This window comes from Fusarium vanettenii, assembly GCF_000151355.1.
Source record: "Fusarium vanettenii 77-13-4 chromosome 11 genomic scaffold NECHAsca_39_chr11_5_0, whole genome shotgun sequence".
NCBI lineage: Eukaryota > Fungi > Ascomycota > Sordariomycetes > Hypocreales > Nectriaceae > Fusarium > Fusarium vanettenii.
This window is the reverse complement of record NW_003315848.1, coordinates 41,575-67,864: the sequence shown is the minus strand read 5'-3', so window position 1 is coordinate 67,864 and position 26,290 is coordinate 41,575. Positions and strand designations below refer to the sequence as shown.

The 26,290-nt window shown below is 50.9% G+C and overlaps 8 protein-coding genes across 8 annotated transcripts; 4 read left to right on the top strand and 4 right to left on the bottom strand.

Annotated features, from left to right (window-relative positions):
- Positions 1-159: 159 nt before the first annotated feature.
- NECHADRAFT_52696 (uncharacterized protein) lies at positions 160-1,286 on the top strand (the record flags this gene model as incomplete). Its single annotated transcript, XM_003042020.1, has 2 exons — positions 160-604; positions 658-1,286. Coding segments are annotated over 2 exons (1,074 nt in total), but the record flags the coding sequence as incomplete, so codon positions are not given.
- A 3,787-nt stretch (positions 1,287-5,073) lies between these two features.
- Positions 5,074-7,238, top strand: NECHADRAFT_86888 (uncharacterized protein; the record flags this gene model as incomplete). The annotated part of the gene is made up of 2 exons (XM_003042019.1): positions 5,074-7,098; positions 7,218-7,238. 2 exons carry the CDS (start codon positions 5,074-5,076, stop codon positions 7,236-7,238), a joined length of 2,046 nt encoding a protein of 681 aa, XP_003042065.1.
- A 1,392-nt stretch (positions 7,239-8,630) lies between these two features.
- NECHADRAFT_86887 (uncharacterized protein) lies at positions 8,631-10,942 on the top strand (the record flags this gene model as incomplete). Its single annotated transcript, XM_003042018.1, has 2 exons — positions 8,631-10,016; positions 10,070-10,942. 2 exons carry the CDS (start codon positions 8,631-8,633, stop codon positions 10,940-10,942), a joined length of 2,259 nt encoding a protein of 752 aa, XP_003042064.1.
- A 337-nt stretch (positions 10,943-11,279) lies between these two features.
- NECHADRAFT_52500 (uncharacterized protein) lies at positions 11,280-12,460 on the bottom strand (the record flags this gene model as incomplete). Its single annotated transcript, XM_003041953.1, has 3 exons — positions 11,280-11,680; positions 11,733-11,871; positions 11,918-12,460. 3 exons carry the CDS (start codon positions 12,458-12,460, stop codon positions 11,280-11,282), a joined length of 1,083 nt encoding a protein of 360 aa, XP_003041999.1.
- Positions 12,461-12,781: 321 nt separating this feature from the next.
- On the bottom strand, positions 12,782-13,726 carry NECHADRAFT_52485 (uncharacterized protein; the record flags this gene model as incomplete). Its single annotated transcript, XM_003041952.1, has 1 exon — positions 12,782-13,726. A coding segment is annotated over one exon (945 nt), but the record flags the coding sequence as incomplete, so codon positions are not given.
- A 383-nt stretch (positions 13,727-14,109) lies between these two features.
- Positions 14,110-17,026, bottom strand: NECHADRAFT_86885 (uncharacterized protein; the record flags this gene model as incomplete). Its single annotated transcript, XM_003041951.1, has 4 exons — positions 14,110-14,205; positions 14,345-14,395; positions 14,510-16,584; positions 16,675-17,026. 4 exons carry the CDS (start codon positions 17,024-17,026, stop codon positions 14,110-14,112), a joined length of 2,574 nt encoding a protein of 857 aa, XP_003041997.1.
- A 707-nt stretch (positions 17,027-17,733) lies between these two features.
- On the top strand, positions 17,734-18,294 carry NECHADRAFT_106487 (uncharacterized protein; the record flags this gene model as incomplete). The annotated part of the gene is made up of 1 exon (XM_003042017.1): positions 17,734-18,294. The coding sequence occupies one exon, from the start codon at positions 17,734-17,736 to the stop codon at positions 18,292-18,294; it is 561 nt and encodes a 186-aa protein (XP_003042063.1).
- A 7,748-nt stretch (positions 18,295-26,042) lies between these two features.
- Positions 26,043-26,195, bottom strand: NECHADRAFT_9978 (uncharacterized protein; the record flags this gene model as incomplete). The annotated part of the gene is made up of 1 exon (XM_003041950.1): positions 26,043-26,195. A coding segment is annotated over one exon (153 nt), but the record flags the coding sequence as incomplete, so codon positions are not given.
- Positions 26,196-26,290: the final 95 nt, after the last annotated feature.

Here is a 26,290-nt window from a genome sequence, read left to right as displayed (position 1 = left end):
CTGCTGGAGAAAAGTCTGGGCGATTGTCGTAGCCAGCTTGCGTTGAGTCTCAACCATCTAGCCACGTAGGTAGACGCCTATTGTCAGTTTGTACGAGGGAAAGCTCTAACATGCCATCCAAGCAAAAACTCGGCAGAGAACTCAAGCAGAATATTGGCCATGGTCCAACAAGACTCATCCAAGCTCGAACAGCTTCAGACTCACATGAAGCAACTGCAGAAGGGCGTGGAGGCCCAGGTTATCGGGGAAGAGGCCCTCAAGCAACTGCGTCTCGTGCTTGGCATTCACGACAAAGCCCTAAGTGCCATTTACCAAGACCGGATCCTGCGTAGCCTGCAGTTTGAGAAAATTCATCTCAGAGACAACGGAGTCCAGGATCCATACGAGAACACTTTCAAGTGGATTCTGGAGGATGACGAGGGTATCATGTCCCACGACTTTCAAGAAGATAGGAAACGCCATTCAAGAGACATGTTCTTGACATGGCTCTCTTCAGGGTCTGGCATCTTCCATATCAGTGGAAAGCTGGGGTCGGGCAAAAGCACACTGATGAGGTACCTTTCCACACATAGCCTTACCCGGATTGAAATCGGGAAATGGGCTGGTAAGTTGAGTTGCTCTACGTGTTAAGACTACCGCTAACTTTTGCGTCAAAAGGTGATAGAACTCTTGTTCTGGCCAGCTTCTTCTTCTGGAAGCCTGGTTCGGAACTGCAAAAGTCCCTGCAAGGCCTTTTCCGTTCACTTCTGTACGACGTCTTGACGGCTTGTCCAGATCTGATCCGAGACACACTGCCAGAGTATTGGCGCCTTGCAGAACAAGCACCGTGGCAGATTCAAACTAGATTCAACATTCCATCTTGCACTGTCAACTCTGCACTCCAAAACGTCTTTTCGGATGTTCGTCTCTACCGAGGCCACCGCTTCTGCTTCTTCATCGATGGCCTCGATGAGTATGAAGGAACCGACGGACAGGACCCTACACACCTAGTGGCACTGTTAAAGAGCTGGGTCAAGGACTCTCACGGATGTCTCAAGTTGTGTGTATCGAGCAGGGAACACAATGTCTTTATGAACGCCCTCTCCAAAGATCAGCGTCTTAGACTCCACGAGTTGACCCTGTTCGATATGCAGGAATATGTTGCAGGCCACCTCAAAGACATGCCGAGCGACACCCTCAGTGAGCATCTGAGAAACGATTTGATCACGTCCATACCAGAGAAGGCTGATGGCATCTTCCTGTGGACTATCCTTGTCGTGAGGACCATCCGTCGCAAGATCGAGGACAAAAAGTCTGAGGGATATCTGGTCAAGCTCCTGGACAGTCTCCCGCAAGGGCTGAGCGAAATCCTCCAGCGCATTCTAGAAGATCTTGATGCAGACAACCGGAGAAGGTTATATCAGACTATAGCTATTCTCCGCGTGGCAAAAGCCCACTCTTTAGATTTCTCATTGCTTGCTTTCTCATTCCTGGACGACTACGAAGAAGACGCCGAGTTCTCTATAAAAGGCCACATCCCGACAGACAAGAAGAGAGAAATTGCCCTGCGGTGGCTTCGTGGTGCATGTGGAGGATTGGTTGAGGCCGAAGTTTGGCTGTTTGGAGAAGAAAATAGGTGGGAGATCCTCGAATACACACACCGATCTGTTCCAGACATGTTTGACGAGGGAGCTCTGAAACATGAAATGGATGTTTTTCTCGAGGGATTCAATGCCACGAAAGCCATCTTACACCTCAACTTCGCGGAAATTCAGTTTATTGGAGACCGCAAAATGACCTGGCGCTCCTGCTTTGACCTGGTTAAAATGCTCCTCATAAACGAGATCGAGGATGCACCATATCCTCTTCTGGAGCGCATCGCGTCTTGGTCAGAGAGTGGGAATCAACAGCTGAAGCCTGGATACGAGCTGTGTTTAATAACCGGCTTTAATTCCTTTGTTTCTTTTGGCTATCTAACTTCAAACGAGTTGGTCTCTGAGCCTCGCGAGAGGCTCTTTTATCATAGCATGCTCTGCTTGGCTGGGCACTTTGGGTGTTTCAATTACGTGAAATGGAGGATTGAGCAGGCTCCGAAGGCGATGAACAGTTCTCTCGAGACGGCTATGCTTGCTCACATGGTCCTACACAAGTCCACAACCAATTTCTGGACGAAGGACTTTTTCTTTGACGCCGGAGTATTCACTGACTTGACAGCTACCGGGTTTATTGCGGCATCGCCAGTTCATGGCCTAGTCAAGGCTGGAAATCTGACGGTATGGCAACGATTCCTGTCATTTGAGTTCCTGGATGGGGCCTTGGCTGGTTTCAGGGAAGACGGAGGCTCGGAAAAGTCTGGCCGAATAATCCAAAGATTCCTAGAGCACGGGGCTTCTCACCACTTTTGTATTGAGGCGGAACACAATGAGTCAGACGGAGGGCCCAACATTACCTTTAGGTTCGAGACCACCGAGGTGATCCTGAGACCGCGAGAATACTTGGGCGCTCCCCGCATCTCACCGTGGTTCTCAGATATGCTGGGTCAGAGTCGGGCTGTAAGCCGACACACGTTTCGGGATTGGATCCGAGCGAGTGATTACCCGAACAGGAGCCGTATGTTGGAGTTGCTTGGTGATGATGGGAAAGGAGCGGGTGGGACTGGCGACGATGAGATGCAAGATGCATTGAGTAAGCCATAGTTTTATACTCTCTGAGAGGTTGAATACTTCCTACAATGCAGCTAGGTATAAGTCTTCTACTGTAGACAGTAGAAAGACTAAAAAAGAGACCACTGTGTTGGTTGGCATTGGGATATGATGCTATGATGTGTTGATAGTGTGGTCGTTTTGTTACTTATGACAGACTTGATAAAGCTTCTTCCAAGACCACTGTATTTTACGTCGCCAGGAATACAGGGCACGACATTCGCCCTCTTACTAACTCAGGAGGTACGAGACCAGCCCGAGACCCCACTGCATTACTGCCACCGTGGTTGAGACCACCCTCCGGACCTCTCCTCATTAGGCCCGACACCTTGCGCTGTGAAGTGATGCCAGCAAATTTCAGCTTTCGCTTCTAGTATTCGAATTTGTTCTCGTTGATCATATATCCTGTAGCGCGGAGTTTGTCTTTGGTACCCTGTTGACACATGTGTGGCAGGGGACTCAACCTCGCGGCTATGTATGTGAGTCATATTCGTAGGATCATAAAATCACAGTGCCCCAGGAACCAAGACGCTCATTTTATTTAACCTAAACCCTTACTCAGCGATGATGACATCCCTCTTGAAGCTTCCGCGAGAAGTTGCCATCAAATCATCGAAGAATTCATCTTATCCTCGCGCACAGCCCCAAGTCTTGCAGCTCTAAAAGAGCCAAGACTTCTTTTAAGAAATGATTTCCATCCATTCCACACCTGGGTAACCAACATATTTGTCCAGCGGGATCAAAGCAAGTGGTTAAACAATGCACTACTGGGGACCAATCGCCAACTCCGTGCTGAGACTCAAGCGGTCGCCCATAGAATGAACAGGGCGTCATATACTCTCGACGTCGTGTTCGTCAAGAATGTTGGCCTGATGCCAACTTGGCTCTCATTCCCACTGTGGCGGAAGCACATTGATACGCTTCGTGTCAACTTCCGGATCTTTGACAATATAGGGGATGTTGATGAGGCTTTTCCTTGGTTCGATAAGGAAATGAAGTGGGAGGGTGATGAGAGAACCTCGGGCTACTTGAATATTATGGTGCTTCTCAGCTGCTACATACTGAATCTGCTGGAGGATCCTGTGCAAGATGGCACCGGTGTCGAAGTGCTAACAAGCCCCGAAGACCGAGATTACGAGTTTGAATACTTTGAATACAGAACCATCGCCCCGTATACGATCAAGAATATCCTCATCGACATCACAGGCCCAGGGCCCGAGACTTGTTACGAGAAAGCGAGAGTGGATCCCAGAAATGTCAACCACTGCAAATTTGGTGACGATATGTTTGACAGGGACGACCTATGGCCATTGCATCTACTAAGGCCGGAAGGAAAGCCTGAGCTTGCACATTACCTCGCGAGTGAAATATTCGGAACCCTTGATATGATGAAGACGCCGGATCCCCTTGCGGGCTATGCGAAGATGTGGTACCAGAATATGGGCGACTTCGAGATTCGTGTCAATGGCCAAGATTGGGACAAAGTTGACGGACCGTATGCCTCTTGCACATCACATTACATGCGCTCACTTTTCTGCAGTGAGGAGGGCCATGCTTATCCAGAGGGCTTTGATGAAGCAAGAGAGATCGTAGAACGAAGGCGACAAGGCGATTTTTGAAATGAGAACACCTTTGAAAGGATTCAAAAAGACCAGGACTAGATCACTAATAGAGTTCTGACTTCCCTTTTGTCATGCCATGAGTGTTCTCGGCACGGTTGGCTTTCCTCAGCTCAAAGGGCTGAACGTGATATTATTACTGCGTACGATGCAAAAATTAGCTGGCATGCGTGGAGAATCGCTGTTCATGGAAGCGGGGAAGCCGAGGTTTCGGGTCAGTTCTCTCGCCTTTTCCCCAGCCTTGTCTTTCCTAGACCAAGTTTTAAGAACCGATCGGGTTGCCACCCAAAGGAGCCTCTTCCCTGTCGACTTGTCTCAGTTGCCAGCTTCGTGGCTGGGCTGTCAGATTTTAGCGTTGCGAGGTGCATGCTTGTGTTGGTTGTTTGTGGACCAACACTGAGCCCAAGACGGGAATTGCTTCCTGGTTCTCGATGGCAGATCAGCCTTGTGTGGGCTCAATTTGAAGGCCTTCGACACGTTAATTACGTACTGAATATCTCCTTCCTGCACGTATAACGCGTGCACGTATAAGGTCACGAAAACTTAAGTCAGAATTTCCTAGGCTGTTGGGCCCAAACAGCGGCCCCGTTTTAGCCCCCATTTTGCCAAGCCGGCTGAGGTCTTTCCTCTGCTTCTAAACCCAAAGTGACTCTGTTTAAGCGAGATGCAATCTTTCAAGATCCATTATTAAGGCTCTTCAAGCCCTTTCCCGTCATGGGTTCAAATCTCAGATCTCTTCACTCGGTTCCCGGCCTCTTCTACAACCATACACTATGCATGAGTTGAGGAATTTCTCTGACGATGAGCAACGTTTGCTCCCTGCCGACGACTATGCATTCCCACAGAAGCAGTCTCATGCCACCACTCGCCCACTTCTCGCCATACAGGGCCCAGGCCGTCGATATTGGTTCCGATCACTGGTGCTGATTTTGTGTCCTTTGATCATTGTGGGATACTTTGTTGTCATTTGTTACTGGCTCAACCGTGAAGGTGGTGACAGCGCTGTCAATTTCGGCAGACATGGAGGAAGATGGGTTTTCTACTCTTGGTTCTTCATTGGCGTCATCGGACTTGACCTCTCGCGATATGGTCTCCTCGGAGCTGAAGCAGCAATGCTTGAGCGGACACGCTGGGAGGTGCCCAACCTTGTCGCCCTACTTCAGCACAGCAACAATACTTGGAGCTCTCCTTCAGGATGGGGTCGCTTTTTTGCGAGGCTGTTCCTTCGCAAGAGGCGAGACACACATCGCCTATGGATCATACTTGCTTCTCTGAGCATCGTCTTTTTCGTCGCCTTGCCCATCTCTGGTCTTGCAATCGAGCAAGCCGATGGTTACACCTACACATCCGGAAGACCTACAGTGGTTGGCCGCAAATGGGAAAATTTTCATGCCAGAGACAAAAATCACTACTATCCAAATGCGAAAATTGCTTGGGAGGCTGGTGCACCTCCTCAGGTCCCTGGATTCGGTGTTCTTTACACTCAAAAAGGCCTCGATCGGGAAGAGTACGATGGGCTCGCGAAAGTTCCCAACACTCTCCCCCTCAACGAAAGCATGCCCGAAGTATTTCTCGCGCCTCAAGCTGAAAATCCCGTGGCAGACAAGGCATGGGGTCTGATAGCAAGCTATCGGTGCGAGATTATTGACAATGTCGACGATTTCGTTCTTCTCAACCCGAAAGTCACGCCCGACGCCTGGAAGGACTGGGGGTCACATCGAGACTCGGAAGCAGGTTACTCTGAAGTCACTCAACGTGGCCGCGGTATCTTTGACTATTTCGAAGCGGCTGGCAACATCCTGGCTTATGGCCAAGTTGCGTTTGGCCAGAAATGGACAGCCTACAACGGAAGCGAGGTGGACTACTACAAACCCGATGACTTGGACAACGGTGACCTCCTGGAGTATGCTCTCTGGCAATATCGTATCCCACCCTCGTACAAGGAAATCGAAGACTTTTCCGATGACCTTGATCCCACCATCGAAGGCTTCGATGGTAACCCTATCGTCAAGGCATCCAATGGTTCATGGGTTCCAAACACAACATTCTTCGGCACGCTTTCCAAAACCCAAAACAACATGTCCGATACCACGAACCTTTTTGGGGACCACGGACCGTTCAATACGAGCATCGCAGGGTATAACATTACCCATTTCGCTGCACCTATTGGCGTCCAGTGCAGAACGATGTCGACTCTCGGATACGCCATGTTGGACCCCTGGGATTCTACCTTTAGCTCGTTTGAGCCGATGAGTGACCCTCTCTTCAACTTTAACATTACCGTGAGCCGCGCGCCGACACTCGGCGCCATGGCCGCTACTACACTGCACAGAGGACGATACAGCAAGATATTTTCTTCTCTCAACCACCCTGCGGCAATCATACAGTCAAATTCTCATGCCTATGATGGGTATATTAAGCCCATGGATCTAAAGAGGACCGTCATGCGGGCGTATGCCATGGATTTGTTACAGCTCATGTACGACGGCAAGTACGGCTTCGAAGGCGGCTGGGAACACCCGAACCTTACCGCGACGGAAGAGTCAAAGGTACTCACACTGGGTGAATTTCCGATCCTGGTACCTATTCTAATGGTGATGTTCGGTTACTGGGCCCTTGGGTGCCTTCTGTTGGGAATCTTTTACGGGTTCAGACGGCGACAAAATGAGACGATGGATGGGTATGCGTACTTCCGACTTTCTACGGACTTGGCGGATGATGTCAAGCCACTGGTTGGCGCTTTGATGAATAACAAGCCTGATGAGATTGATGGCTTGTGGAATGTTCCGGGGTCTATTGTACGCCGTGTGCGATAATGCATACCGCGCATCATTTTTACGCGAATACGAATTGCTAGCTTGAATTAGTTAATGAATTATCATATCAACTAACGCTCTATAATGCGACTCGTTTGTAGAAACACGCGGTGATTGTCTGAGAGCATTCGTTAGTCTCCCTGTGGCGGGGTTATGCAGCTCGCTTCAAGCAAGCAGGCGGATGTTGTCGAATCTTCATCCGATGTCGGCACCTGCGCAGTTGAAACGCGCCCCAAGTACCGGCAGATCCAAGCTGGAAAGTTCTCGCTCTTTCACAAGCCGCTATTAATTTAATGCAAGCAAGCAAACGGCTGGCCCTCTGAGAAACCTGATGCCGTCTTACACCAGCCACACGCACCGCCACGTGTCAAGGTAGCTCGGTACCTGGAGCTTGAATTAAGCTCACAAGCTTAATTCGGCGACAATGTTCAATGACGAGGAAGGTGCAACCTGGGTACCCAAATACCGAGCATCGACAGACCGAAGAATATGTAATTAATGCAAATAGCTTTGCTTCGAAAAGAAGGCAGGGAAATGGGCCTTTGAAGCCAAGTCATCTTGGTGCGGGGTGATTTGCTCAAGACGCAAGTTGACACAAACAGAGGTCGGACAACGGCAAGCCGACAACCGGGCTGTGCATTCAGTTTGCCGCGACAATATTTTCTTGACGTATCAGGAATTCTTTAAATTGCCCATGAGCAGGTAAATTGGCTTTTATTGGTCGACAAGATCTGTTTCCTTGGCAAGCGAGGCAAGATTCTGTAGACCAACGGCATCTTGCAGATGACACCACTCACCGCTGCAGAAAGCAGGGGGGAAGGGCCTGCAATTGCGTTTGCTAGGACCTGGCACACATCACATGGCGGGGTTGCAAACGGAAACCACACATTGGAGCATCACTCAAGTCTTCAAAGGTTCAACTTAAGCTTCAAGACATAATAAGAACTGTTCATTTATTGATCGCTGAGGGTAAATAGATGATCAATCCAATTAGGACTCTTCAAGTACGTCCTCGTAAAAAATGGCCATGCGTTTTCATTGGTTACGTTCTGGCACTGGCAAACACTGCTCCCGCAGATCATCACAACGGCAACATGCATCTCTAGCACTGTCGGCTATGAAGCCACAGAGCAAACGGAACGGCACAACCTGGATTTTCAGAAAATACCCGAAACAGATATGAAAGCCAATCTGTTTTCTCCCCCCTCGTTTCTTTGTTCATTCCCATCTCCCCCTTTCCCCTCTTGCTTTTCTTTGCTCAGTGATTCACGTCCGCCCAACTTCACGCACGCTACGAACACGTACTCTTCATTGCAACCACGCCTACACTGATCTTCAATCTGAGAAAGAATTGCCATTGCCTATCACTTTCAGTGACCAGATTCTGGTACGTCCAATGCATGATCCCGTTGCTTGTGATCCGCCCAGAGCCCTTGGCCCCATGCTTCACTCCATCTGCCGTCTCATGCCCCATCCATGCTGACCTTCAGCCAGAAGCCCAACCTTGAGCGACAATGAACAGTCCACCGACCGAAAGGTCTGCCTCTGGCGACATTCACTTTATGACCACGCATGACGAGCGAGTCTTTTGGCTCGACCAGGCTTGGAAGGGCCCATGGTTCCCAGCAGACGCTAGAATCGGCTGGCTGGGAACAGATTCTTCCCTTGCATTCTACATGGTCAAGGTCACCCACGCCGCCATCGATCGAGGGATCCCACTCGATTCTCTCTGGGATGCCGAGTCGCCCCATGGGCACCTGATTCGAGCTGTCATGAAGAAGTCTACAACCGTGAAGAATTCCGAGGGCTCTCAGCCTGATATTTTGACCCCCGAAATTGTCACCAAGGCTTACGAAATCATCATGGCCTCTGAGAAAACTGCACCAAACAACACACCTTCCGAACACTCAAGCGACAAGTCTGATGACGGAGGTTCTATCGACTTGCCTCACACTACTGAGACTGAGGCCCAAGCGACGACGACCGCGCGGTTCGAGCAGTTGGTCAAGACCGAGCATGAGTTTCGGCTCAAGCGTCCCATCGAACAGCAAGATGGGCTCTCGGCGATGCCTCTTCATATTCGTCATGAGGATCAGTCCAGTCCTCTGAAACGTCTCTTTCGAACAACTTCATATGTCTCTACCGGCACGCTAGGTCATCAGCCGACCAGGGAAGCGACTGCAATCACTGGTATCGCGACCCAGGAAGAACCGATCGAGAAGAACCTCCGGTCTCGGCCAGCACCTGAAGCATACATGGGCTCCCCAGACCTGTCGACGCGTTCCGAAACGTTTGTCAGTCCCCATGGATTGCTCCAACTCCCCTCCTCGCCCGTGCAGTCACCTGAGCACAATCTCCTTCCATATGTTTCATCGCCCCCAGCCGATGAGCAACTCGAGAAAGCTCCGACTCCCACTTCTCCGACGACGCCAACCAAGAAACGCAAGAGGGACCTGACCAGCGCGTCCTCGCCGCTGGCACGCTCGGTCAGAAGTGAGCGACTCACGGGGCCACTGACAGTTGAAAAGATCCTCCGTCAGCTCACCTGCGATGTTCAGCTCACCGACGACGTTGTCGAGCTCGTCTGCCAAGCAATCGTTGTCGAACACGGAGGCGACAACGTACGAGTTCTCAGCCCTCTGTGGTTCGAAGCAGACGAGCTCAGTGCTTTGCCCCAAACAATTAGGAACCTGGACCAGGAGCAGACCATCTGTTTTCCCATTCACCACAAGTTCCCCAAGCATTGGACAATGGGTGTTGCGCGCGTGACTGCCGACCAAGTGGTGCTGACCTTTCACGATTCCATGCAGTCTTCTGAACGCGCTAATGCCGTTCGACGACGATTTAAGGAATGGATGAAAACAGTGAAACTCAAGCAGCCGCTCGCATTCCAGACCAAGGTTCGTGCATACTCCGATATCCCCATGCTTTGTCAGTCCATTAACTTGATCAGGATTGCACCCAGCAGAAGGACGGCACCAGCTGCGGCGTTCACGCTGCTGTTTGCCTTCGCCGTGACCTACGCAATGAGAGTTGCTGCGACCCGATCGAACCTTTTTTAGAAAAGCGAGCAATGCTGGAGGGCCTACGAACTGTCAGAGAGATTTCTCCGATCCATTCGACCACTTTCCCCCTCCTCCGAGAGCTTCGAAGCCGAGAGAGTCTGGGCGCAGACGCGTCTATCGTCTCGACACCTTGCCGTGGTGGTAACACCATGCCCATCACGACTCGACAAGAATCTGAGGTCCAAGTCATTCAACCTCAGATGGGTCTTGGGCATGTGCTTGATGGCCTTCGCCTGGAGACATTGCAAGGACGCCTCAAGGATGCAGAGAATCGACTCGACGAAGCGATCAACTCCCGCGATAACGCCCAGGACACGCTCCGAGAGCTAGAGCTCAGCCAGAGACTGATCCACGACATGTACCCCCGCATCCTCTCCCACGTCCGGTCTTGCGGTATCAATATGGATGAATACAGCGACGCCACGATGGCAGTCGAGAGGAACGGGATGCCCGAGGGGATGGACCCGGGTGAAATCTTTCAGCAACGACGAAACATCATGGGAGACTTTCTGAAGGCCTCTGAACGTGAAGGAGTCGACCACACTCTCGCGGCTATCCGAGAGAACCAAGCCCAGATTTTTGCCGACATTGGCCACACCCAGCAGATCCTTGGCCAGCGGAATGAGGAAATTACGAGCATCGAGAACGAGGTTGCGAGTCTTGAAGAGATTTGCGAGGCGAAGAAGGCATTGAAGAAGTACTCTGGGCCTGAGTTCTTGGCCTATTTCCAGTCCATGCAAGGTTTGCTCACCCAGTACTGAAGGACATGGAGAATACTTGCCGTGCACGGGGGATGGGGACGGATCAAGCAGGAAAAGGCTTGCTTACAATGATGATGAACGCAAAAATGATGGCTGGGGATAAGGGATCAAAATAGCTTTTGGGGGCGCGACTTGTAATAGAAGTGTATGTCTTACTAAACTGTGCTAAGTGACCTTGATCACATTGTGCCCGGCAATAGCAAGGTGAAAGAAACAAGAGTCGTCAGATTATGTGCCATGACTCGCAATATTTACAAGTGCATAAGTTGATAACATCGTCCATATCTTCCATCATCGTGCATCCAATGGCTCCTCTCCTAAAGTCCCCATCATCTCCTTAAGCAGGGCAAATGCTCGCCTGTCGGCCAGCGCCCTCACCAACAATGCTGGGAACATCCTCAGCAGCGTCAGCAGTATAGTCGTAAAACTCCTTAGGGTCAAACACATCGCCAGTGTTCTTGGCAGTAGTGCCCTTGGTGCTCTTGAAGACGCTGCCTGACTGGTTGAGCTTCGCGGTGCTGTCGGCGGTGATGGGGTTCTTGACGTTCTCGAAGTAGCAGTTCTCGAGGCGCATCTCGGTGCTGCCGCGGGCGTAGTGGCCGTATGAGGTCTGGCCGACGAGGTAGTTGTTGTACAGATGGGCGTGCTTGACGTTGTCGACTGAGGGATTGCGCTGCGTGGTTGAGTCGAAGTAGTTGTGGTGGATGGTCATTTCGGTGACGACGTTGTCAGTCCAGCCTGAATGGTCGGTCAGTCACGTACATAGTATTTGGCGTGCTCGATTACTTACCAATGCCAAAGGCCTTGTTGTGGTTGCGGAGAATGGTCCAGGAGACAGTCAGGAAGGTGGTGTCCTTTCGGCTGTCGATGAGGCCATCACCGCCCTTCTCGAGGTGAACGTGATCAATCCAGATATTCTCGCAAGTGTCCTACAAAGGTCAGCGCCGTTTCAGCCCGATACTTCAAGTAACGTACCATCTGAATACCGTCAAAGTCCTGGGTCTTGCCCTCCTCGTCACCCTCAACGTAAGTGTTGCCGATCTTGAGGTTTCGGAAGATGATGTTGCGTTGGCTCTTAATAATGAAGCCACCTTGGTTGATCTCGGCATCGGCACCGATACCGACAATGGTCTTGTCAGACTTGACCTCGACCTCCTTGCCCTTGGGGGTGATGGTGATGGTTCCCTTGACCTTGATGACGTACTTGCCCTCTGAGCCGGCGTACTTCTCAAGATCCTCCTGGGTGGAAACAACGACGACTTCACCGCCCTTTCCACCAGTGGTTCCTCCGTTCAGGGAAGCGAAGCCATCAGGGGTACCGCTGCAGTCATCGTCGGAAGAGGCGGGAACAGCAGAAGCAGAGGCGGCAGGCTCAGCGACCTCTACGGCCTCAGTGGGAGCTTCAACGGGGACTTCAGCAACGGGAGTGCTAACCTCCTCAGGCGCAGCAGTGTTGACCTCAGCAGCCTCGGTCTGGCGAACAAGAGTCTGGAGAGTGGTAGGGTTCTGCTTGTCCATCTGAGGGAAGAAACCACCCCAGTTCCATGTGGGCTGAGCACCGTTCCACCAGTCGTTTCCATTGTTGTTGGTTTCAGCTGGCTGGGTCACAACGGGCTCAGCAACCTCTTGAGCAGATGTGGCCTCAACAGGAGCAGGGTCGACAGCCTCATCGGCACCAGTAGGGACAGCCGCAGCAACGCTGGTCTGCTCGTCAACAACGGGCTCAACGGCCTCGACAGCGGTAGTGGGAGCGGTAGTGGGCGCAGCGGTAGCAGGCTCCTCGGTCTCGGGGGAAGAGTCGCCAGTGCTGGGCTGCTCAGAGGAGCCAGTGCCGCTGACATAGCTCGAGTCAATCCAAGAGGTAGAACCAAGGATTTCGTCAATGGAAACAGCAGCGCTCAGCTGCTTGGAGAAGCTGGCGCGGTCACCGCTAGCACCGGCGCCAGTGTTTCCAAACTCGCCGTACTCGACGTTGTTGGTGGGGTTGTCACCCCAGGCAAGCCAGCCAGCAGAGTTGATAACGCTGCCGAGTTCGGTGTTCTGGAAGACAACGCGGGCAAACTCTCGCCACGGGCGACCAAGGTAGACCTCGCCGTCTCCGGCACCGGCAGCCTTGACAACTGACTTGTTGATGACGTAGTACGAAGGGTTCTCGGCACTGTCACGACCGTTGGCAGTGATGTACCCCTTTGCAACAACACCGATGTCGCACTGCTCGAACCAAGCAACGGACTCTTGGCCAAAGATAAAGTCGGTGGCACCCTCAATGTAGCTAGCGTGGAAGTAGTGCTTGCCCTTGTTTGTCAAAATGGTGTCTTGGTAACCAGTGAACTGGCATCCGTAGTAACCCTGCTCATCACCGTAGGCGCTCAGAGCAATGGCCTGGACACCCTGGCCTCGCGAGTTGGCGACATTGATGTTGTACACCTTGAGGCCGTTGTTCTTGGCCCGGAGAGTGCCAGACGAGTCGTTGTTTCCAGCCTCGTCAGCTCCGAGGCTGTGAGTGAGAGTGACCTGGTTCTTGGAGTAATCCTGGTCATCCTCGGTGTATCCGTAAATGGTAAGAGCTCCAGCAGAGTCGGGAATGAGAACCTGCTCCTCGTAGGTTCCAGGCTTGACGAAAATGACAGAATCAGAGCCAGAAACGGAATTGACGGCTTCCTGAATCGAGGTGAAATCGCCACCTTCACCAACAACAATGGCACCGCTAGGGGCTTCAGTTCGAGCAGCGGCAAAAGCGCCGGCCACCAACGATGACACGAGAAGGAGAGAAGAGGTGAACATGGCTAAAAACTGTTCCGTATCCGGACGGAACAAACGAAGAAACGAATGAGTGTGAAATGAAACGAGTGATAGCAAACAAACAAGGAAAAGAATGAAAGACGCGTATGACGAAAGACAAGCCCTCCAAAAACAACGCGAAGCCCCCAAAGCATTTATACAAACTGTAACCGAGCTATAAATCACCAGTTAAGATGCGACAAGGTGCCCCAGTAAAAACCCCTTGGCGGAACGCTGTCTCGCTGAAACGAACAAGTTTCAAAACGCGATTTCCCACCAATTGACCAGGTTTGCTGACGTATCGACCCTTGCGAGGTTGCATCGGGACCTGAAACGACGTCCGATGTCCACGACGGAAAATTTACTTTGACTGTTGCGCTTGTTGTTTAGCTTAAATATAGAGTGTCTGTTAGTGTCAGTTCTGGACGTTTTCTCTGCGGCGTAGTCGCCTGATGTTTCAGATACCGGCTCGCGTTGATCAGCTTTTATGTTTATCAATACACAATACACTATTCCAGGGCCAACGCTTACGACATAACATCTCCACAGTCGCCTCCTTGCGAATTGGCACGTTCATGCATTTAGGCACGTGGAATCTGCGGCGGGTGCTCTCCAACTTACACTCCGATCTCCTTTACTAGCCTCAAAAATCCCGTCCTGGAAACCTGTCTTCTAAATCCGTCATTCCATGTTCATATGCTTTGAGATAGAGGCTTAGAGCACATGAGCCTCAACTTCTTCACAAGTCTTTGGAATGTACCCGTTGCCCGTCTCCTAAGGACAGACCTTCGCCCAAAAAGAGGATATCAACGCTGCCGCCGGGGCTTCTCGTCTTTCATCAGGCTTCCTTCTGCCTTTGACAACTTGCTGAAAATGCATGTGAGCCTGTAGTTTATGTCTAATAGCAGACCTCGTGATCGCAGCTTTTCTGTGCCGTTCTTGTAGGCACTGGATTAGGTCTGACTCCCTTCTGGGGAAGCCTTGCAGCGGGAAAGACTGAGACAGAACCAAGACTGAGTCGCGGGTGAAACCGGAGGCCAGGGATGAGATAATTTGCAAGGCTGTGAGGCTCGAAGAAGAGATGCCACTCGACATCCTTTCCCAGACCACGGATAAGGTGTACTGGTGGCCAGGATGTGGCGGCCGATCGTTGGTTTGGTCGAAGGACTGGGTGAGTTCCTTAACAGAAAGCTCACGTCGCACAATGCGGTCAGCAGCGCGCTCTAGGGCAAGTGGGAGCCCACCAAGGTGATTGCTAATAACCCTGAAGTCTCCGTCCATTTTTGTGCGTTTTTTGAGCATGTCAGATGACTCTTGGATCGTAAAGGGCTTCAGGGCAATATCCTCAGCCCCAGTTGTGAACCAGAGACGAGAATGTCTGGTAGTGAGCAGCACGCAACCGGGTCCATTGAGAGGCAGGAAAGGCATAACCAACGAGTAATCGTCGGCGTTGTCGAAAACAAGCAACCACTTAGCTGAATGGGCCATGCCGCCCAAGAGTCCTCTATGTTGGTCCAGATCGGACAGCCAAAGTTTCACGGCCTTGATGATTCCATCGTCCGAAGACTGCACCTGGGCCAGGTCGAATTTGAGAGCTATGTTCAAAAATCCCCGCATCAATGATTCATACGAGTCAGCTTGAACCCATAGCACGGTGCCAAAGACATGATTTTCAACGCAATGATGACTGAACTCGACAGCAGTTTGCGTCTTTCCAATGCCTTCCAACCCAGATAGAGTACAAATGACGGGGCACCTGGTAGCATTCCTTTTAGTTGGGAAAAATATGTCCATAAGCCCGTGCAAGACGTCCTCGCGTCCATGGAAAGATGCCATGCGTGACGGCAATGTCGCTATTGAGAAACGCAGCCGAAAATCGGCTAGGTCGATCAGTCTATTGACCTGTTGGGTATCAACACTTTGGCGAACCTGGCGTAGGGTTTTGAGTTGATCAATTCCAGGATCGGGCACATGGTGTAGGTGGTCCAGGACTCGTGTCGGGGCAAGTTGCGAAGGAAGGTTGAATCTTTGAAGAATTGTTCCCTTTATCTGCCCCATGTCGACCTTGCCCCATGTGGGCTCAATGTTTTGCTCAGAAACAGAAGTGAATCTTGGCAGGACATAGATATCCTGTGCGGCAAGCTCGTGTCGGCCAGAGAGACTAAACCACCACTGATCACCACGTTCAATGGGCCCGTTGTTGGAATTTGTCCTCCAGAAGTGGCCAGGCGGTGTGTCGGCACTAGCCCTCAGGAATATTGCTGACGGGACTCTGATTCTGTTGTCGGTGCATGCAAGAAAGGCAGCATACAGTCCTTCAGCTGCCTGAATCTTGAAAATGGGCAGACGGATTGACAGTCCAGCATTCGTTGTTGCGAAGTCCAGTTTGCATCCGCCTGCTGCTAGGGACTTGTTATACTCCCCAAGAGATAGCGGTTTGAAATCAGATGAATCTTCGAACTGACTTGGGGACAGTGCCAACATTGTTGAGGTGTGTTCCAGCCCATGGCCGAGAGAAGCAGCGGGCGGAGAAGTCCAGGCAAAGATTGTCTGATCATTGGAGGTTTTCATGATGGCTTCCTGGAGGCGGATAAAGGCATGTGTTCCCTCTCCATACAGAGGTGGCATATACACGCCAAAGATTCCCATCAAGGAATAGGCCATATCCTCCGGTCGAGTCGTCTCCCTCCGAGCTGCCCACGACATCTTCTTGGCAATGCTCATCACCTTGATCGTCGCTGGCATGTTCAGCACGATCGAGTCAACACCGGTGACTCTCTCGATAGTCGCCGTAAGCCTCTTATCGGTTTTGTGTCCTAGGAAAGACCATGATGCGTCGAAGAATATGACGTGCGTCGGCGCTATGAGCTCTTGAAGAGTTCACCCTCGAGTGAACCACACACTCCGGGAGAATGATGATGGAGTAACTTTGCCTCCAGCGTTACTCTCACCTCGCACGTCGTCGAGAAAAGCATAGCACACTTTAGCTCGCTCGTAGTACGCAAACATGGAAGCGATTGCTTCGGAAAGCTCAGCACTGCTGGACTTGTTGATGCAGCAGGTGTCAATCCAAACATGGCGCAATCCATCTCTACGAGCCTGCTTACAGCAGCCCACCAGTTTCGCGTAACCCTTTTTGTGTTCATATCCACCGGCCAAGATGTCTTCGTAAGACACTTCGTCTTCAGGGTTGCCCCATCTGTGAGAAAGGATGGCGTAGTCAGAAACAAACGTGTCCCGTTGGAGTCGTATCTTGATCTGATCCGTGTCCCCAGCTAGGGTTTCCCAGCTTATGAGGTGCATGTTGGCTTGGTGATCTAGGGTAGGGACAGAGGGGGGAGTCGTGTGGCTTCTTGGCAAACCACAATATGACCCTTGACGCTCACGTTGGAAAGGTGAGTTTCAATTCCAAAGTAACTTGAGGTTAAACTCAGAAGGAGGCTAAACGGGCTCGGGGACATCACTTATCTTTTATGATACTCCTATAATGTGCCTCGAAGTGTGCCACACAGAACGCCCTCTGCATGCTCCGCCACCTTTGGCTGACTGCGCCTGCAGGCTGCAAGTCCACGTCGCCTTCAGTAAAAGGATGTGTTGATCAATCAACTATCACATAGTCGATATGTATTTCCTTGATGGACGTGGTCGCAGTCCCGTGATTCGGAGGCGATGCTCCCGAGTTGTCATCAGAACCACTGGGGGATGAGACATGGGCTTGACCGTTGTGGGCTAGCGAGCCCGTATTGCCCCCGGTGGATATCGGCTGGCGGATGCGATCCGACCAGTCAGATCCTCGTTTCAAGGCGGCTTCAACGCCGAGGCTGCGCTAACATGTAGCCTAACATTAATAGTTCCGATTCTGAAATTGCAGTCTGCTCGGAATAACATCAGCGGCTGACAAGTAATTTACGATCTTGGGGTAAATATGAACGGGTCCCACCGTCTCTAAAATCCCATCCTTGATCAACTTCAATCTGGCATCTCAGATATCCACTCGTTCATCACCAACAATGGCTCGCTTCTTGCTCCTCGCCCTCGTTGCGGGCACTTTTTCCCGCGATTGCCGTCCCCGTCCCCCTATCAACGATGACACGCCGATTAAGGACGGCGACTTTGAGGGTGGTAGAAACCCTTTTACAACCTCTGGCGACGATGAAGTCGGAGGCCATATCGTCTCTCCCGGATACGACTCGGAACACAAGTTTCAATCTTACAACATGATCGACAACAACCTGCTCGAAATGTACCAAGACGTCTACACTTCAGGAGGCGTCACCTACACTTGCACCTACAACTGGTACTTTGACAACTACTACGAGACCACATACAAGAACGGGAGAACTTATGTTCCCTACCTCCGATTCTATCACAACAACGATTTGGTTGGCAACCGCTATCCGACGGGAGAGTCGCAGGTGGGCCACTGGTTGTCTGGCAGCTTTACCTTCACTACGTCGGAGGGGGGATGGGATCGTATCTGGATCGATGCTGCGAGTCCACAGCCGCCTACCGGAGAGGGCTCCGGTGACAATGCCCTTTCGATAGACAACATTCAGTGTTTCAGGCAATAATGGCACAAGTCGCGGCTTATTGTGGCACGGATCTGTTAGAGTTGCTTGTGGTTTAATATCCTTGCCACCACGCCTTTACTACCCAATCACAGAGTCTATGCCCTAAAATACTTCGAACACCCGTTAAGTTGCCAAGGCAAGGGACTTAACGGCTGAATATCCAGCCCGAAGGGTAAATACCGTATACCCGCTATTAAACTCTTCTGGGGGAACCCCCTAGATCCCCTTTTCATCTACGGCGATAACCAGCTATTTAAACCACTTCAAACCTATGGTAGGGAGTTAACTAATAGACATAGGGGTCCCTCTACCACTTCCTGCCAGGCCCAATCAACTATATACCGTATATCGAGTTCCCCTTTCCCTGTAGCTTATAGGAAAACGTCATTTAGTCAATATACCGTGGTGGATACGGCGGATCGATCAGCTATTGAGCCTAACGGCGTTATTAGTCAGCAAGGCGCATCTTCATCCCTACTTTATAGTTAGCCATAATCGCAGTACATAGGAAACGCAGGCGTATAAACCTTCCGTGGGCGTATGGTTATAGAGGCTATGACGATCGAAAGGCGCCTCAAGCAGTAGGCCTTTCAGCGAGGTAACTCATGAGACAGCAACATAACTAATACCGGCCTAGAAGTCACGTATAGCGAGGTCAGTAACTATCTGATCCTTTGTTAGACTCTGGCATTTATGAACAGTGATAGCAAATGCCACGATCAGGGGAAACTACTTGCGAGCGCAAGTCTCATTGCCCACTAGGAAATCACGCGTAACTAGAAGGATAGGTACGATTTTCCTGCCCTCGTTAGTTATTAGATACGGCGGTCCATCGTAGCTATCGAAATCCACCATAATAACGGCCAGAGGGTCTTCCTATGGTTTAGTGCCTTTATTCTAGGCGATATCGTATATAGTACCCTAGGCGCCATTCACTAGGCCAGCTAGCTGCCATAAATTAGTCGTGAGCATTACCCTAGCGCCCTTAGCAATAGGAAACTTATTAGATAGATTGCCAGCATAGTCGCTTAGCGCCTGCCCCGCGCCGTTGCCCTAGTTCTTTGCCTCTACCTATATTGCCGGGGCGTTGAGGTGCATCATATGCTCGTAATTATACTCGTTAACGCGGGCCTTTATAGAATATACCTGCATAGCGGCCTTGAATCTATTAACCTCGCTGTGCGTTAGCTTGGCCTATATATGACTACTAAGGAGGTTCCAGGAGGGTATAGATAACTTGACTTCACGCAGTTCTTGCAAGGCCTGACGGAACCGGGCCTAATCGTCACCAGTCTGGCGCTGTACCGTGGTCAGGGAGACGGTGCAGTTAAATAACCGGTAGGCCACCTATCCTCTCCTTTCCAACGAAGACAAGCTAGTGCTAGTGGTTAAATATAGGGGCTTTTATCGGACAGGTAGTAGCTAGAAGAAATCGCCCATAAGCAAGACGCTCACACCACCAAAGAACTCGAGGCTACGCTGTGGAAAGGCCTGTCGCAGGCGAGAATCAATTCGCCCGAGCTATTTAAGTCCTAGCATGCTCTTCTCATCAATAACGAGGTATTTAACGTGCCGTAGGCGGGACTAAAGGGCGGCTACGTCAGCTAGGCGAAGGTCAATAAAGGCACCGCCTACTAGGAGACGGAGCAGCGAATATATGGTGCTGCCCTGTATCTAGTTACTCGCAACGCCTATTGGCGCTATGCGGCAAATAGGGCTAGGATTCGGCAGGGCAGCTACCTGAAGGTGGGAGGAAAGCACCTTAATAAGGAAGGACTTACCCGTGCCACCACCACCGTTAACGTGGAGAAGGATTTAAGTAGGATTTTGCACCTGGAAGTGACCCATGAAGGTATCATATACTAACCGTTATTGCGGGTTGAGATGGTCACGCTAGTGAGGGCCAAGAACCTCCACATCGTTGGCTATAGGGTTACTAGCGATGAGGTCTTTCCAGTAGCTATCTCGAAATTTCAGATAAGTGCCCATATGTCGTGTCTAGTCGTAATTAACGTCGATATCGCGGCGGCCAAGTAGGTCAAGGCCTTCCTAGGTAAGGGGGTTATTAGGTAAAAGGGCGGCGAGACGGATCTAGTCTTCGTCATTAAATTCCTCCTCCACCGGCAAAGCCTCGTACTAATCCTCTTAAGGTTATAATCGAGCCTCTTTTGGCCGGCCGTAATGGTCATCACTATGACTATGGTGCTACTAACAATAGGAGAAGGCCTAAGCGTGAGAATTAAAACGCTGGCCGTCAAATGTGAGGAGCTCATTATACCGACGATATGGGTGGTTCAATGTTAGCTTTACGCGGCAGTAATCTGGCTACTATTGACCTTCTGGATCAGCCTAATAGCGAGGAAAGTAAACCAATACACGAGGCCTGCCATTAACGTTACCTGGCTACCATTGCTTCCACATGGAAGGGTTTCTAGAGAGGAAATTCTAGTATTTAAGAAAGGAAACGTAGGTCAGGTCCTCTAGGGCTTCTGGGCGTCGACAGTACTTTTCGTAGACGTTGGGGGCCTCGTTAACCTCATCGCCGTTGATCCGTAGGGAGCGGGAATGCCTATTAGGATTACGGCAATCAACGTATAGGCAGGTTCGTGAGCCCTCTTGCAACGGCAGGCCGAGGAGCAAGTAGCTAACCTCCTGCTTAGAGTAGTCTCGCTCAGCAACTAGCTAATTTAGGAGCTTTGACGTGAAGGAAATCAGGGGGTTGTGGTCCTTGACCCGGGGCATCAGAGCCTTCCCAATCTAGGCAAAAGACTTGCTCTTCTTTTCTAACTTAGAGCAATATTTGGCTACGTAATCGATCACCTGCTATAGGCTCGTGCAGGGCGAGACATCCGTATTAGCTAGCCACGCAACGATAAGCAAGCGGTTATAGTGATTAATCTGGGCATCGTTGCGCTCGCCCCTAAAGCTCCAGTGCTTAGAATAAGGAATCTTTTCAAGGGAGGCTAGGAGGCGCTGCCCATAAGGAAATCTAAAGCGGCACTCTACCTGCTTAGTATGCTTATTGAGCTATATATAGTAGTTATTATAGCGGTGGCGTTACACGCGGTTGATTACTATTAATAGGAACTAAACGGTAAGGGGATAATCCAATAGATTACTAATCAGGGGATTCCCTTCCCCAGGCGCCTATATCCGCCGAGGCTCCGGGTTAACAGCAGATACGTAATATCCCCAGATTCGGGCGAATTACTCTCGGGACTAACTATTATTAGGATCTAAGTTAGGGTAGCCATTTAACCAATATAGGCCGTGGTGGTGACTAGAACCCCTGCCCTGCCACTCATAGCGACCCTAAAAGTCCGTTAGGTTAAACTTCTACTTTAGGACAATAGTCCTAAATAGCGTATAACGCTTATGGAAGTAATAAGCGGCAATATAGGCGTTATCTCGCAGTAACTGCCGGGACAGGACCATCCGCGCCGCCTCAGGAGCTACTTTCCACTCTTAGAATCGAGGCATATAACGATATAGGGACTCCCAGTGGTAATTAGCCGCACTTACTATAACGAAAAGGCCAGGCCTGCCTAGATTATAGGCATATGCCTCCAATTCCTTCCTTTACTTATACCAATATGGACGGGTGCCCCAGATTACGGCCGCTTGGCGCGTGATCGACTGGATCAGGGCCTAAGCCTCTGGCTCGTCAGGCTTAGCCATCGCTTCCTCTATATCAGCGCGCGTAAGGGGTTAACGGCGGCCTTCGTATTGCTTAACTAAGTAGTTGCTTCGCTTTCTGACCTGCGCACGTAACAGCGTATTAAGGGCGACGAAAGGCCACGTCTTATAGCGGGCAAAACGTCCGTCTTGCCATCTTATCGCATAGGCAAGGTAGTCTTAGTACGTGACGCTCCGTAGGCGAGGCTCCACGAAGTCCGCCTTGCCGTCAGGGTAGAGAGTAGGGAACGCGAGCGTTAACAGTGGCTAGGAATGGTTGAATTCGTTGATAGGAGTCCTACGAATAGAAGGTAGTGGCATCTAGTGTTAAGCCTACGCGCCGGGCGGCATATGCTCAAGATCGGCTATACGCTCAGGGTCAGGGGTACCATAAAGGAATTGGGACTATAGGGCATTAAATTCGATATCGGTAACCTATAAATTCGGGATCGCCGATGCGTCTACATCGCTAGGATCCTCTTCTATAGCCTCCTCAATAGGGCCTTAGGGGACCTCGCCGTCGGGTACGTCGGCCACTTGGCTAGCAATGGAAGCAACTATGCTGCCGTCAAGAGGAAGCCGTTGCAAGCGATCCTGCCTCACGACGATATCGCGATAGCCCGGGTGGTAGCGCTATAGGTAATGCAGCTAGGTCAATAGGCATGAGCGGCGTACCTAGAAATCGCGAGCAAACTACTGCTAGAAGTAAGGGTCGCCCTCCATATTAGGAGGCCGCAGGAGTACGATATCTAGATCTTCAGGTAGGACTGGGAGCTCTTTAAATAGCCTACTAACATTACGAAGGAAGTGGACAACATAGCCGCGGTATTTATACTAAGAGCCACGTACCTATAGGACCTTCATGTATACGTGAACCCTAGCAATCAGCATCTCCTTAGCTATCGTTAGATCAGGTAGATTGCCGGGGACTTCCCCGAAGTCAAGGTTATTCGCAGCGCTAAAGAAGTAAGGCTCGTTAGAGGCTCTTTCCTTATCTCGACTAATGCAGCGGCTGCAGATTTTCAAGCTATTTCTCTTCATATCGAACCAATGCTCCCGGCAGCGAATACAACTATGCATCTTATCGTCATTCAGGGCAATATAGAACTCCCGCACAAGCGCCCAATCCTCCTCACTAAGGGCAGGCAAGTCAAGGTCCCCTATAAAAGGTGGATCAACTATCTAATCAAACTGTCGCTCTTCAGCATGTGCGCTTTGACGTATATAGCGGCCGCGACGATGACCCTATGGCAATAATGAAGGAGTGGTAGGGAACGATTCCTATGGTATAGGCGTTCCTAGCACAACAGGAGGCGTTGGAAGAGTGCCTTGAGGAATTAGCGTTTGAGGAATCGGCGTGCCCAGAACTACTATTGGCAGGCAAAGGGTAGGAGGGATAGGGGAAGGTCCCTCTACCGCGCTTAGGGTAGATAGCCCCAGCAGAGGTCTAGGCGGTCCCTAGAGAGCGGGCGCCAGGCCACGGAATAAAGCAGGTGCGGCAGGAGGTTATAAGCCGTGCACAGACGCAGGCGTTGGCGCAGCCCGCCTTGGAGGCGTCAGGTTAGCTAGAGAATCGGTCCTTTTCGTGGCTCGGCGTGGCGATAGCCTTAAGGCGATATTTCGCATGGCGGCAACGGCAGCTCGGGATCCGGTTTCCCGTTCCCTTCGGCGTGCCCTACAGCTAGCACACTCTCCTATAAGCTTCGCAGGGTCCTTGACGCTTCGAAATTCGACTTCGGGCAAGTCTTACTTGCAGGTACGGCAGTTCCGAACCGCCTAGGGTATATCATCCTCCATCTAACCGTATATATATCCACCTCATACCCACCTAGACTACTAGATATCACTCGGGCAGAGAGGCTTTACGACGGCTTACGTCCAATACCATAATAGATCTCGATAGAGAGGTTATCTTTGAGGTAGTTAGATCAGGTCTGAATAATCAGGGAGGAAACTGCACTGCTTCCCGGAGGCAGGGTAACCGAGGAATCTTAAGAGGTAGGCCGGCTGCGGAGGTAATATATGAACCTAGATACCATTAGCAACCTAATGGGTTTAATTTAATAGATTCGACGGAAAGGGAAGCAGCCGCCACGTAGGTTAGTGTAAGGAGCAAGGGGCACGGGGCTTATTCAGTCAGAATCATGCTTAGAAACCCAACATATTAATTGCATTGAAGAAAAGAAGAACCTGAAAGCTCTTAGAGAGCTTGCCAAGCTAGTTACCTAGTCAACGCTCAGGGGTTTATGGGCCTTCATTTTGGTGGCCGACCAATTCGTGCACGAGTTAAGCACAGGCCAGGCCAATTAGCCAATCAGAAGAGGTTTTATAGTCTTCTTTCTGACTAAGTAAAACGCCCTTCGGGCTGAATCATCCTCCCTTAGACAAGATGGAACAGCGTGATCTTCCCGCAACAACGAGCCTTGTTTCTCACCAGCCCAAATTCTCAAAGCCGCGTGAATATCCAGTGAGAAATACTGCAAGTCGAAAAACTCCACAGGCAGTGGATGTGAAACCGGGCTGCCAGCATGCTCAGCGGAAGCAGCCTCAAGGACCGTGTGAAGCAATTTTGCAAGATGCCAAATCTGCCCGCATACACGGAGGGCGTAGATGAAGAGGTAGAGCTTATTGGGTAGAGGCAGATCCATAGCCTTGGAATAGATGAGATAGAATCTTGCCGCGATAAAGACGCAGTAGATGACGTGGGGGTTGATGATCCCGAGAGTGTCGTCGTTGGCACCTCTAATTACTTCAGCCATTTGATCACAGCTGGATAGGCATCTCTCCGCTGCTGCCTCCCAGTGAGTGGCGTCCTCATCTGCCAGAGAGACAGGAAATATGAGTCTTTGGTGAAGTGATATGATGGCACTGTGTATTGTGCAATGAATGAGGATCGAGTTGGGCTGTTGTGTAGGAGTTCCGGAATGTGTGAGCAAATCAGTGTAAAGCGGCGTGTGCACCGTTAGGAGTTGCTCGAAATCGTTCTGCCACGATTTGAGCCTCTGATAGACGGAATCGCATTCCTCCTGCCTTTGAGATAGAGAGATGATTGAAAATGGTTCGCAAGACTGTTGCAGAAAATTGTGGACATGCCAAAGCTCGTTGGTAACAAGTCGTACGTATAACGAGAAAGACGAGGGCCCTTCAGAGCTACCAAATTGGTACATGTCAATGACCGACTCTGGGAATCGCCAAATTTCCTCGTCGCAGGGCAGGTTAGCAGCTGGCTCTGGCCTGGATACAGTGAGGTGCCACGCTACTCCTAGTGTCGAGGTAGAGTCGAGAGCATCGATGGCCCAGAAGGCTCGAATCTTTTCTTCGCGTTCAACGGCGGTGGTAGGAATCTGTAGCATCCGAGGCGGCAGGACGGAAGGAAAGCCAAAATTCATGGCACTGTAGGCGACCAAGTCTCGAAGGCCTAGCTGTGTGCTGATTCTATGGTGGTGCTCATGTCAGCACATCTTTAGTGGTGAGTGGACTCGCATATTACGTGCCTCTTGCATAGCGAGATCAGGTTCCAAAAGTCAATCATCCGACCGCTGCCATATTCTGCCATGGTCAAGATCAAGAGAGCTTGCAGTTTGCGAAAGGACATGTCGTGGATTGCGGCGAGAATGATCTCGTCGGTAAGGTAGCGACAGAACTGATCCCGGTCCAGACCCGTATCAACTGGAGCCTGTTGAGTTGAGATGATCACCACAGCAATGGCATCAAGGATCAGGGAAGCCGGACTCCCTGGCTGGCTTGAGTCATCTTCGCACAATCCTAGGATGGTCGGCTGGTGAAGAATGGGGAACCAAGAGTGGTATCGGTCAAACCAAATCATGCAGTAGTTTTTGTAGCTTTGCCGCGACGGTCTACTGAATGGCTTTGCGAGGATAGAGGCCTCAAAGGGAGGCTCTGTTAGGTCTACTGTTGTGTGTGACTCTGGGCTTTGCGGCTGTTGGGAAGTGGTGGCAGTGGCGAGGTGCTGATTAACATGCGACTTGAATACCTGGAATTCTTGCTCGAGATCAACTAATGTCCAGCTCTTAGTAATAGTCAGGCAGCAAACAATCATTCCAAGACTCACTGATGCGCTGTTCCAGCTGGCTGACGTAGCCGGCCCGGAGTCCAGGAGTTCTGTCGCGTTTGATGTATTCGCAACGAAAGGCGTTTTTGATGCAAAAAGTACAGCTTGGACGCCGACGATCGCATTTGATCTTTCGCGAGCGGCATGCGTTGCAACCGTGACACGGTTAGTAGGCATATCAAGACGAGGCAGATGACTCACACCGCGGAACCACTACCAGCCTCCTGCGGCGAGTTGGGCATGTTGGTT